Source organism: Lissotriton vulgaris, chromosome 6, assembly GCF_964263255.1.
Source record: "Lissotriton vulgaris chromosome 6, aLisVul1.2, whole genome shotgun sequence".
In the NCBI taxonomy this organism is placed as follows: domain Eukaryota; kingdom Metazoa; phylum Chordata; class Amphibia; order Caudata; family Salamandridae; genus Lissotriton; species Lissotriton vulgaris.
Window position 1 is genome coordinate 1340431220 of NC_141694.1, and position 14072 is coordinate 1340445291.

Genomic DNA, 14072 nt, shown 5'->3' on the forward strand with positions numbered 1-14072 from the left:
TTGGGGCCTCATTCATGGGTGGTCCTTGTCTTAAGCTATAAAGCAAAGTTATGGATAATGTCATTTTTAGGTAACAGCTGCCCTGTACCTATAATCTGTTTTTCTTGTTTGGAAGATTGTGACAAGAGTGCGGGAGTGGGTGTGTGCATATGCATGCGTGTGGGTGTGTGTGTGTGTGTGTACAAGCCGATTTTAAATCTTAGTATCCAGTCTGAGTGGATCCTATTGTTCCACCTCCACACGGCAGTGTCTGTGCTTTTTTTACTAGGCTTTGGCGTTTGGTTCTGAGAGAGAGTAGAAGGGAAGATGTGGGGCAAACAAGAAGTACTTACATGTCAGTTCTCCTGAAGAGACTTTACCTTCAGAGAAATAACCCAGGTTAGTTCCTTCTTTGAAGAACATACTGGGGCCTCCCTCATGGGTAACATGAGAGTGATCTACGGCAGTGTACAGTAACTGGTTGTACTGTTTTCCCTACAATAAAAACTTTACACGGCATAGCCCTTTGCCTTATAAAAAAGGGCTCAGGAAGCCTAAATTGAGCCAAGGGATTAGAAGTATTAAGTATGTGAAGTTTATTAATATGACCTTAAGAGGCATCATCAAAACCTGTTCGCTCTTGTGGCAACCTTGTGATGAGGGAGCTGGTTCAGGGTTCTGGGTGTTTTAGTGACAAGTTGGCATGTTATTACAGGCCCGTTGTGGTAAAATATTATCAGAGCCAAAGTCTATGACTATGGAGGCATGGGATAATGCAAACTATTATAGCAGTTTCATAATGCACTGAGATCTATATACACCTTATGAAATGAGTGAGTTGCCCTGGCATTCGGAGTTGCAATCACACGAAAAGCAATTATGCCATTGAGTCTAAATTTATATAACAAGTTGTAACCCTACTCTACCATTACCATTACCAGCTACAGTTATATGTTTGTATGCCTAGTGCATAGAAAGGGGTTGGTTAGTGCTTAGACAAACAGCATACACTCACTAAATCACAAAGGTAGGATATTTTTGTTCCCACCAGTGCACACTAATTGTGAACGGTTGGCAGTGTCAAGGAGATCTAGAAAATGGATAGGGCAACAAATGATGCAAGAGTACAAGCACACAGTACACCCAAATATTTTAGTTTACTATCTCAAATTTGGTTTTAGTCAGTACCGTACACATTTCTAGGCATGGAGGAGTAGAGGACAAACTGATCTCACTGAGACGGTATTTTAATTATGCATCCCTTGATGATGTCAATTAATTTGACATTTATAGTTCACAGAGTTCACAGCAGAAACCTCTCCCAGTCTGCCAATAGGTTGTGATATTAGATTGACTGCCAAAGATTGATAAAGTATTTGAATAAAAAGTGTATTTCATGCTCTAGATTAAATCCGAATATACTCTTCCACTCCGGTCCTACTCTCAGATGTAGGGTCCTAAACTATTTACCACTTGTCCAGTTGGCAATTCGAAAATGCAATGCTGGTTCCCATATTTAAATGTTAATGTACAGCTGGTGGAGCACTAACAATTTCTTTATTTGTTTATTTATTTATTTATAGTTTTGTAAAGCGCACAGCTACCCCTAAGGGTTTCCCGACGCTTAGCATGATGGATGAAACAGAAGAACTATCTACTTGGAACAGCCATCAAATCAAGGAGAGGGGTACTGCCTTGGGGGGTTTGGGAAGCGGATTCCACAATTTCGAACCAAGCACTGAATAGGTTAATGGTCATTTTCTGACTGAAAAGTGTTGCTATGAAGGTGCACAGAAACAGAGCGGACTACCTCGACGGTAATCGTTTTACCATACTGTTATTATCCATCTTTTCAGGCAAACTGTCAGGCACCTTGCAGCAATAATCACCCTTGGTATTACCACCATATTTATGAGCAATTTCTCTATAAAGACATATTTTGGTGAACTAGATTGCAGTGGGGTTGTCAGTGTCCTTTATCATCATGATTGTTCATCCAAAATTGTGAGTCACAATAAAGTTTTGCATCCATTTTTCAGTTTATAAGACATTAACAATTTCCCTTGAAAACCATAAATTTTACTTCCTTCAGGTAGATTTAATATTTTTTCTCTCATGAATGGAATCATAAAAAGCATGGTCACATAGCAAGAGAAGGAATGATTTGACAAATATATACATTGAGAGACAGAATTCAGAGGCTGACAAGGTACGGTCTTATTAAGCAAGCCCTGGCGTAAAGTCATATCTAAAAACTACATCATGCGTGTTCACTAAATACTCTCTTCATTGCACATGAAACATTGCTGCAAACCATATGTTTATGATCTCTATGCTTTTGTGTTGTATCACAAACATATTGTACCACCCAAGGGAGACCTTCATATTCATATTTAGTCTTCGGCTAGAAAAGAATTGGCTCAGGTCGATGGTCTCCTCAAGGCCACCAGAAAACATGTTGTGCTGAGCAGTAGTTGTCCTGTCCAAATGTGTCTTCATTGTCCTAGATCATAAGAAGTGGACCTCCATATTGAAGTTGCACGTTTTTTGGCACCATTTCTCTGTGTGTCATTGCCTCCAGTGACATAAATTGGAAAAGGAGGACTTTAGGGGACGGAATCCTGCATACTGAATCCAACAAATTGTAAATTATTACATCAAAAGAGGCAACTTGATTGGCTGATAATTTTCTCCCACACAGTGGAAACTTGAGCAGTGGTTCCAACAGCCTATCAATTTGCCCACATATTGTCCAAAGTCTTCCAATTTCTGCTACTTCTATTATTCCAGGCTCATATTCAATTCTATGATTTTTTTAACAGCAGTACAGGGCATGATTGCTTTGAGGCAGAGGTGCACCCGGCCATGAGGCCTAAAAAGAATAAAATAACATGTGTGGCATAGGTCCACAAGGTCAAGTTTCAATTTTAGCCAGCTGGGTGGGAAAACATTTGCATCTGCCTTTAGCAATCATTACATTTTTTGTGACCACATACTGGTTATCAAGAGCAAATAATACTTTCAGGTAAATGTGTCCTACCCCTTTATATTAAAACACTTTGCAATGGCTTGAATCACAAAGATGCCTCAAGATGTCAAAGGCTGGTGAAGGCCAGATGGTTGGCACAACATGATGGAAGGATAGGCATTAGATGGGAAACAGTAAACACATTCATTTATCAATTTTCAGAGCTGTTGATTGTTCTACAAATCCATTAATTTTCCTCACAGTTTGTCTGAGTGACTGAGGTTGACGGACATGCATCTGCACTGCTTGACTTTCTGGATTTTTTTAAGACGGAAGGGCGGTTCCAGCCCAGGGCACTCCAGCTCCACGGTCAATGAGGTGAATTTCTGTGGCTTACAGAAAGCACAGGACTGGAAGGATTCCTCGTCCCTCTTCACGTGCCGGGGGATGTAGAAGGAATTGCACTGGCCGTAGCAGAAGCGATTGATGATGGTGCGGCTCAGACAGCCTTCTTCACTAACGGTCTGCCTCAGGGGCTGAGTTTTGCACCAGTCGCTCTTCAGGTACTTTCTCTCGGTGACCACAAGGGCCTCTTGACTGGAGGCCAGCACCTCTTTGATCTGGTGCTGCTGATGCAGCCTCCGCTCAGAGTTGTTGGTGCTGTCTTTATAAGGTGAAGGAATGGCTCCAGGCGGTCGATTTTTCCTAGCTTCGGCTATTTTTATTACTAGCGCTAGCAAATGTAGTGATAGCAGAAATTTCCAGTACATTCTGTAAAAATTAAGAACAGAATAGATTAATGCAATTTAGGGGCATACATATATCAGTTTCTGTGCATTCATAATGACGTTATTTATTGATATATAGAGCAAAATGTATTGGTTAACGAAATATATAATTTCCTCCCCTGAATTCTGTAGCACACATAGATAGATGAAAAAGCCAGGGTAGGTTCCTTATTTAGGGCAGAGGGGCGTTGCCCCACCTTCCCTTTTCAGCGATATATGCATTACCATAAAACAACATTGATTTACCACAACATTGTGCTGTTTTCAAGTCAGGCATCGTGGCAGGGCATGGCCAATCCGGCTAATTTGCAGACAGTAGGTATTATGTCAAGGGCACACGTCAGGTTGGACAGGTCTCTTTCTCAGACCAGCCTCAAATGCACACTTTTTGCTTCTTGAACCCACCCTGAAAAAGAGCCAGGGAAACACAGACCAGCTCCCCCAGTCTCCTTGGGAGGCTGGGTTCCTCTGCTCACATTGGTCCTCGCATTGCCCTCATGCCTTTTGGAACCAAAAACAGCACTAAAGAAATGTACTGATTTGTTCTGTTTATGACAGTTTAGGCTTGCCTCTTTCCTCTAACCCGTGGTCCAAATGCAGCGTGGGGTGGGAGTACTACTGGCCAATCACAACCTTACAGTGATTGGACATGTTTCTGTACTTGTGTAGTCATGTGCACAGCGTGCACGGATGGAGCTTTAGAAGAGGGCAATAGTTTTTGTGATGTCCTCTCCAGCACAGTATGTGTGCCCTTCCAGGCCCTGGTGAGTGGTGTTACGTTTCAAAGTAGAAATGTTTTGAGAATTTAGCATCAGACAGATATATGATTCGAGTACAAGTCTGTATCGATTGGAAATCACCATGTTTTCAAATTCGATAGAATCCCATTAGTAAAACATTAACTTCATTTTATGGGTTAAGCTCATTTTATTGTTACTTCCACTTTGATAACTTCCCTGAGACTTGTCATACCTATTGCGTACAGTTTCTCGTGTTAGCAGTAGTGGACTTCCCTAACACTCACTACTCACCGCCCTCCTCAATATTTAAAAGGACCTAGGGACCCCATCCCTTGGTGCCAAATCCAATAAAAAAGGAGGCTGGCCATGCTGTCCCCTCCCTGAGTCTCTTGAGTCCTGGAGACCGCACCTCAGGGATACAATCTAAGGGTTTAGAGGTGTGCAGCCCCTGTACCTAATCCCTGCTAGGCCCCAGGGATCCCATCTATGGGAGCAAATACAACAAAAAATGGAGGGGGGGCAACCTGCCCCCTCCCTGAGCCCTAATAGGCCTATGTGACCCCCATCCCCTAGTTACATATATTATATAAAAGAGGGGGTGGCCACACAGACCCCCTTCCCAAGTTTTGTTAATCCCCAGGAATTTCGACCCTGCCCCCTTTTCTTTTCTTTGGCAAGGCCGTTTGTGGCAAGGCATTGACAATATAATGGGGCATTGGCCGCAGGGCCTGGCTGCAGGCTAAGCGGAGCCTGGCTGCAGACTAGGCTCTGCAACAAACTCCACCAAACATTGGCTGAAGTCTATACATGGCACATGGTTGGGTGTCTATAGAGGGTGGGCTGTAGTCAGGCCCTGTGTCTAATCCCTGCTGCGCACAGCCGATGATTGTGCGTGGGGCGGGGTTAGGTACATATAGGGAGTAGGCCTGCAGCCAACCCCTGCTGTGCATCACCAAAGTCGATTTACAAAAGGGGGTGGTGATGAACAGAGTGTCTGAATTGAGCAGACCACTCTTACCCAGTCCAAAGATCAGGGCTTGATCCATCACCGTTATTTATCTCACTGCCCCATCCCAGCTCAGAACCTGGCTATATGCAAATCAGTCTGTCCCTGGCCCAGTGCATCATGGGAACAGGGCAGACTAAACTACCAAGCCAATTCTTTACCAGAAAGGAGACAAGCTACCGGGGACCGGTTTCTGGCATTTCAGCCTCTTCGGCCCGGCTTGCTTGAATCCTGATGGAGCAGTGAGAAAGGGACTCATGTCTGAGTATACCCTGCCACACCTATAGTGGCCAAAATCGATTTACAAAAGGGGGTGGTGATGAACAGAGTGTCTGAATTGAGCAGACCACTCTTACCCAGTCCAAAGATCAGGGCTTGATCCATCACCGTTATTTATCTCACTGCCCCATCCCAGCTCAGAACCTGGCTATATGCAAATCAGTCTGTCCCTGGCCCAGTGCATCATGGGAACAGGGCAGACTAAACTACCAAGCCAATTCTTTACCAGAAAGGAGACAAGCTACCGGGGACCGGTTTCTGGCATTTCAGCCTCTTCGGCCCGGCTTGCTTGAATCCTGATGGAGCAGTGAGAAAGGGACTCATGTCTGAGTATACCCTGCCACACCTATAGTGGCCAAAATCGATTTACAAAAGGGGGTGGTGATGAACAGAGTGTCTGAATTGAGCAGACCACTCTTACCCAGTCCAAAGATCAGGGCTTGATCCATCACCGTTATTTATCTCACTGCCCCATCCCAGCTCAGAACCTGGCTATATGCAAATCAGTCTGTCCCTGGCCCAGTGCATCATGGGAACAGGGCAGACTAAACTACCAAGCCAATTCTTTACCAGAAAGGAGACAAGCTACCGGGGACCGGTTTCTGGCATTTCAGCCTCTTCGGCCCGGCTTGCTTGAATCCTGATGGAGCAGTGAGAAAGGGACTCATGTCTGAGTATACCCTGCCACACCTATAGTGGCCAAAATCGATTTACAAAAGGGGGTGGTGATGAACAGAGTGTCTGAATTGAGCAGACCACTCTTACCCAGTCCAAAGATCAGGGCTTGATCCATCACCGTTATTTATCTCACTGCCCCATCCCAGCTCAGAACCTGGCTATATGCAAATCAGTCTGTCCCTGGCCCAGTGCATCATGGGAACAGGGCAGACTAAACTACCAAGCCAATTCTTTACCAGAAAGGAGACAAGCTACCGGGGACCGGTTTCTGGCATTTCAGCCTCTTCGGCCCGGCTTGCTTGAATCCTGATGGAGCAGTGAGAAAGGGACTCATGTCTGAGTATACCCTGCCACACCTATAGTGGCCAAAATCGATTTACAAAAGGGGGTGGTGATGAACAGAGTGTCTGAATTGAGCAGACCACTCTTACCCAGTCCAAAGATCAGGGCTTGATCCATCACCGTTATTTATCTCACTGCCCCATCCCAGCTCAGAACCTGGCTATATGCAAATCAGTCTGTCCCTGGCCCAGTGCATCATGGGAACAGGGCAGACTAAACTACCAAGCCAATTCTTTACCAGAAAGGAGACAAGCTACCGGGGACCGGTTTCTGGCATTTCAGCCTCTTCGGCCCGGCTTGCTTGAATCCTGATGGAGCAGTGAGAAAGGGACTGAAATGCCAGAAACCGGTCCCCGGTAGCTTGTTTCCTTCCCAGTGTAAGAATTGGCTTTTGTAGTTTGGTTTGCCCTGTTCCCATCATGCACTGGGACAGGAACAGACTAATTTGCATACAGCCAGGTTCTGAAACTGGGATGGTGCAGTGAGCTAAAAAACGGTGTTGGATCTAGCCCTGATCTCTTGACTGGGTGAGAGTATTCTGTTTAATTCAGAGACTCTGTCCCTCACCACCCCTTGTTGTAAATATTTTTGTCCACCCTAAGCGTGGAAGGGTATGCTCAGATGTGAGTCCCTTGCTCATTGCACCATCAGGATTCAAGCAAGCCGGGCCGAAGAGGCTGAAATGCCAGAAACCGGTCCCCGGTAGCTTGTTTCCTTCCCAGTGTAAGAATTGGCTTTTGTAGTTTGGTTTGCCCTGTTCCCATCATGCACTGGGACAGGAACAGACTAATTTGCATACAGCCAGGTTCTGAAACTGGGATGGTGCAGTGAGCTAAAAAACGGTGTTGGATCTAGCCCTGATCTCTTGACTGGGTGAGAGTATTCTGTTTAATTCAGAGACTCTGTCCCTCACCACCCCTTGTTGTAAATATGTGCATCACCAAAGGCCATTCGTGGTATGGGGTTCACTACTTATAAGGGGTAAGCAGACCCTGCGACTCACCCCCAAGCATATGGCCAAATGCTGTTCGTGGGCGGGGCTCTGTGATTAAAGGGAGCAGGCCGAAGGGCCTGGCGACCATGTGTGACGGCGGTTGGATTAATGTAAAGTAATTAGAATTACTTAACATTTAGAAAAACTATAGAAATTCACACAAAAAACAAAGGTTACAGGTATGTTATAGTTTGGCAATAGTATTTTGAAAAAATAGAAGTACACTTAAAAAACAAAAGTTACATGGACGCTGTAGTTAAGTTCTGAATTTACTCACAGACAACCATAGAAATTCAACAGTACAGTTATGGTTCGCTGCAGTTAACTATAACTCATGCCACCTCACCGGGTGCTGACTTTGGGGGGCGGGGGTGCAGTGCTTTTAAGTACAATTTGGTTTTAAAGCACCTGCTACCACGTTCATTGCCTCCAGCAATTTTCAGGCAACCGTAAAAAGGTCAAGATAATAGATTGAGGGACCTGCTGCAGAGAGATTGGAGTTTTGTCAGTGGTCATTTTGACTCATCATAAAGTAGCGCAGGAGGTTAAAATGCCTGATGCGAAGCACCTGTACCATGCAGATCACAAAGTTTCTACCATGTAAATAGGTAAGTATGGTACTTCTTCTATCAGAGAGCCCCCTTTGAACATGCAGTTTATAAGTTTAAATTGTAATATAGAACAGTGAGCTATTAACTATTATCAAGGAGCTGCATGCAAATTGCAAGGAATATAAAAGAGCATTATGATTTTTCCCCAAGTCTTTCATTATACTAATGTTGCAAAAAGCATTCACTTTGGCAATTATCATTAGTAAAACTAACTCCCAACCATGGTGGTAGGTTTTAAATTCTGCGTTTGAGCTTCTCCAGACCAAGCAATCTATCAGTAGGGATTACTTGTGACTCCTACACTACACCTTATAGTGCTCGTAGAGATATATATATATATATACATATATACATATATACATATATATATATATATATATATATATATATATATATATATATATATATATATATATATATATATATATATATATATATATATGTATCCAAGCTCAACTCCTTTTCAACTTCAACAAAAAGAAAGGCAGCACTCCCGGGATTTCAGCACAGATGAGTTTTTATTTTCTAGACAGACGTGTTTCGGGAAAACTCCCTTCCTCGGTGTCAAACATTCACGCTCTGCGTGGCGCCATTTTTAAACAAGTATCTGGACCAAAAAGTCAAACACAAACGAGGGACAACCATACATCATTTCATGCTGGAAGCGCCATTTGTAAGTGTAGAATGTTTACAGTTTACACATTTACTGACAACAACAAGTTACCTAGTTGTCTATCACTGTATCATGTCATATAGCCGTGGATCGGCAATCGCGACCCAGCCGGGTCGCAAACTTACTCCTGTGCAATATTTACAAAATAGAAAACAGCCAACAGTGCTTTGGGGACAAATTGCGCTAAACATTGATTTAGCGCCATGCGAAATATTTTTAAGGGTTACTAACATTCTCCCAGAATGAGATGTTTCATTGTACATAATAACAATTGAAAGACTCATTAGTACTAGAAATCAAGCCGTGGATCGGCTATTGCAACCCAGCAGGGGTTGCTAAGTCCCCTACGTTGCAACTGTGATCCTCACTACGATGATTATAAATCGAAATTAAAATGTGCACAGGAATGCTTTCAAAGATTGGTCCAGAACCTGAGTGAACATTTGTAAATGAAATGAACCGCATCCCAAAGGTGGAGATATGAGAACACTCAAACTGTACTCGACCATAAAACGGACATAAATGCTTATCTCATAGCATATCTTTACAGATTATTCAAATACAAACCATCAAAATATAAAATGCACAACGATGATTATTGCATAAATGGTATAGCTATACACACTCAAATTTCTTAAGATACATTTACTGCCTAACTCAAAATGTGTTCATTTAACCCAGATGTATCGACATTTCCTCACTGCTATTGAGGCCTTCAGGGGCCTTCGACTGTAGGTCTACTATGTATCGGGATTCCAGTCTCCTAAGCTTCAGTAATTTGTCACCTCCCCTGGTACTTTCAGGGACATGATCCAGACAAAAATACTGGAGCTGATTCCTGTCGCTTTTATGTTTGATTGCAAAATGACGAGCGACTGGATAAGAGAAATCCTTGCTCGCAATCGCTCTCATATGCTCGAGGATTCTCAACTTTACTGGATTGATCGTGCTCCCTATGTAACTAAGTTTACATGGACAGCGTAAGCAGTATACAGCATAGCTGGTATGGCAGGACATAAACTTATTAATTCTTCTGCCACCCTTGCAACCCTTCACTTCGTAGGACAATACCCGTTTGCTGTATGCACAGGCTTTGCATCTTCCACAAGGGAAGAACCCTTTAGCTTCCTTAATTGACCCAGTTTTCTTAGCTATAGGATCAAGATGACTATTTACTAGTTGGTCACGAAGGGATCTGGCTTTTTTGAAGGTATTCTGGGGTGACTGGGGAATATCCTTGCCAATAATGTTGTCTGTCTTAAGGACATGCCAGTGTTTCTTCATTAGGAGTCTTAGTTTGTATGAATCACATGAGTATGTAGTTATGAGGCGAAACCTCCCTTCCTCCAAGTTTGTTTTTACTTTATTTTCGTTCCGTTTATTTCTTTGTAGATAGGAATCGTGGTCCCACTCTTCCCAAGTTCAGTGGCGGCGGTGCACTCGCATAAATTTATCACTGCTCCGAACCACACCAACAGCGAGTCACTCTTCAAAAGCGGGTGCTGCAGCGCGGTGGTGTACAGCGTAACACATCCAAGCTCAACTCCTTTTCAACTTCAACGAAAAGAAAGGCAGCACTCCCGGGATTTCAGCACAGATGAGTTTTTATTTTCTAGACAGACGCGTTTTGGGAAAACTCCCTTCCTCGGTGTCAAACATTCACGCTCTGCGTGGCGCCATTTTTAAACAAGTATCTGGACCAAAAAGTCAAACACAAACGAGGGACAACCATACATCATTTCATGCTGGAAGCTTCATTTGTAAGTGTAGAATGTTTACAGTTTACACATTTACTGACAACAACAAGTTACCTAGTTGTCTATCACTGTATCATGTCATATAGCCGTGGATCGGCAATCGCGACCCAGCCGGGTCGCAAACTTACTCCTGTGCAATATTTACAAAATAGAAAACAGCCAACAGTGCTTTGGGGACAAATTGCGCTAAACATTGATTTAGCGCCATGCGAAATATTTTTAAGTGTTACTAACATTCTCCCAGAATGAGATGTTTCATTGTACATAATAACAATTGAAAGACTCATTAGTACTCACTGGCCAAATAAGCTCTGTGTCAGCTAATTACCTTGACTTAAAAGTGGAGGTATATGAGGGAAAGGTCAAAACAGCACTCTACAGGAAACCCACCGCGGGTAACAGCACGCTACATGCGTCAAGTAGTCATCCCCATAGTTTAGTCAGAAGTATCCCCTATGGGGAATTTTTGAGACTCAGACGCAATTGTTCATTCGACTCTGATTTCAAGGAAGCTATCATGGAAAGTACTGACAGATTTTTAGCGAGAGGCTATAAGAAGAGCCTTTTGGACAATGCACTCCGACGTGTTCAACAACTACCGAGGAAGTCCTTGTTCAACAAAAATAAAGTAAAAACAAACTTGGAGGAAGGGAGGTTTCGCCTCATAACTACATACTCATGTGATTCATACAAACTAAGACTCCTAATGAAGAAACACTGGCATGTCCTTAAGACAGACAACATTATTGGCAAGGATATTCCCCAGTCACCCCAGATTACCTTCGAAAAAGCCAGATCCCTTCGTGACCAACTAGTAAATAGTCATCTTGATCTTATAGCTAAGAAAACTGTGTCAATTAAGGAAGCTAAAGGGTTCTTCCCTTGTGGAAGATGCAAAGCCTGTGCATACAGCAAACGGGTATTGTCCTACGAAGTGAAGGGTTGCAAGGGTGGCAGAAGAATTAATAAGTTTATGTCCTGCCATACCAGCTATGCTGTATACTGCTTACGCTGTCCATGTAAACTTAGTTACATAGGGAGCACGATCAATCCAGTAAAGTTGAGAATCCTCGTGCATATGAGAGCGATTGCGAGCAAGGATTTCTCTTATCCAGTCGCTCGTCATTTTGCAATCAAACATAAAAGCGACAGGAATCAGCTCCAGAATTTTTGTCTTGATCATGTCCCTGAAAGTACCAGGGGAGGTGACAAATTACTGAAGCTTAGGAGACTGGAATCCCGATACATAGTAGACCTACAGTCGAAGGCCCCTGAAGGCCTCAATAGCAGTGAGGAAATGTCGATACATCTGGGTTAAATGAACACATTTTGAGTTAGGCAGTAAATGTATCTTAAGAAATTTGAGTGTGTATAGCTATACCATTTATGCAATGATCATTGTTGTGCATTTTATATTTTGATGGTTTGTATTTGAATAATCTGTAAAGATATGCTATGAGATAAGCATTTATGTCCGTTTTATGGTCGAGTACAGTTTGAGTGTTCTCATATCTCCACCTTTGGGATGCGGTTCATTTCATTTACAAATTTTCACTCAGGTTCTGGACCAATCTTTGAAAGCATTCCTGTGCACATTTTAATTGTGATTTACAATCATCGTAGTGAGGATCACAGTTGCAACGTAGGGGACTTAGCAACCCCTGCTGGGTTGCAATAGCCAATCCACGGCTTGATTTCTAGTACTAATGAGTCTTTCAATTGTTATTATGTACAATGAAACATCTCATTCCGGGAGAATGTTAGTAACCCTTAAAAATATTTTGCATGGCTCTAAATCAATGTTTAGCGCAATTTGTCCCCAAAGCACTTTTGGCTGTTTTCTATTTTGTAAATATTGCACAGGAGTAAGTTTGCGACCCGGCTGGGTCGCGATTGCCGATCCACGGCTATATGACATGATACAGTGATAGACAACTAGGTAACTTGTTGTTGTCAGTAAATGTGTAAACTGTAAACATTCTACACTTACAAATGGCGCTTCCAGCATGAAATGATGTATGGTTGTCCCTCGTTTGTGTTTGACTTTTTGGTCCAGATACTTGTTTAAAAATGGCGCCACGCAGAGATTGAATGTTTGACACCGAGGAAGGGAGTTTTCCCGAAACGAGTCTGTCTAGAAAATAAAAACTCATCTGTGCTGAAATCCCGGGAGTGCTGCCTTTCTTTTCGTTGAAGTTGAAAAGGAGTTCAGCTTGGATGTGTTACGCGGTACACCACCGCGCTGCAGCACCCGCTTTGGAAGAGTGACTCACTGTTGGTGTGGTTCGGAGCAGTGATATATATATATATATATATATATATATATATATATATATATATATACATATATATATATATATATATATATATATATATATATATATATATATATATATATATATATATATATATATATATATATATATATATATATATATATATATATATATATCAAAGTACTTCCTCAAGCTCTTAAAGTTCTCTTCACTATCATTATCATAGGTTACCTCCTTCATTAGATCTATCAAATAGCGGTCTCCTAAGGACCCATGCCCCCTGTTGATTACAATTCAAGTTGCTGAAACAGTGGCAGAGTGCCTAACACTTCCAACTCCATGCTAGAAACAGGAGTTTTTCCCTCAATATGGAAAGAAGCTTCCATACTGCCCTTGTTAAAAAGGTCTAATCTGAATCCTAGTGAGCCTAATAATTATTGACCAATCTCCTGCTTTTCTTTTCCAGCTAAGGTAATACAAAACCATTAATTATAATGGGTTGTCCCTGTGACCCTCAGAACCTGGGTTCCAAGTGTATATTTGCAACAATGGTTCTGTTGGGAAGAGAAATTGCTTTGATTGTCCTTATGACAGGAGATATTTGCAGTATTGCTTCAAAATTACAAATATCCAATTAAAAACTAAGCGAACTTAATCACATGTAAGCCAATTGTTTGTTTTTGTCTTAGGAAGCTTTTTGTTTAGGACAACCTTCTAAGTGTATGTATATCAGTGTCATCTGTACAACTAATGATTTATAAAATAATGAAATATATAGGATTAAATCCAAAATATGGTGTGTTCGCTTAGTTTTTAATTGGATATTAGTAATTTTGAAGCAACACTGCAAATATCTCCTGTCATAAGGACAATCAAACCAAGAAGGTAATAGAAAAGGCCATTATTCTAAAGATAATCCAATTCCTGTCAGACCATCAGCTGCTTGACTCCACCCAATTGGGATTTAGAAGCCGTAATAGT

General features: G+C 42.2%; 1 protein-coding gene across 2 annotated transcripts in view; it reads right to left on the minus strand.

Annotated features, from left to right (window-relative positions):
- Positions 1-1994: 1994 nt before the first annotated feature.
- Positions 1995-14072, minus strand: part of GREM2 (gremlin 2, DAN family BMP antagonist) — a 612157-nt gene continuing 600079 nt past the window's right edge. For both annotated transcript variants that reach the window (XR_015296659.1, XM_086927477.1), the window contains one exon: positions 1995-3718. Coding sequence is in view for 1 of the 2 variants with exons in the window: in XM_086927477.1 (XP_086783603.1) it covers positions 3205-3717 (513 nt within the window). In the remaining variant the exon portion in view is untranslated. The remainder of the gene's footprint in view (positions 3719-14072) is intronic.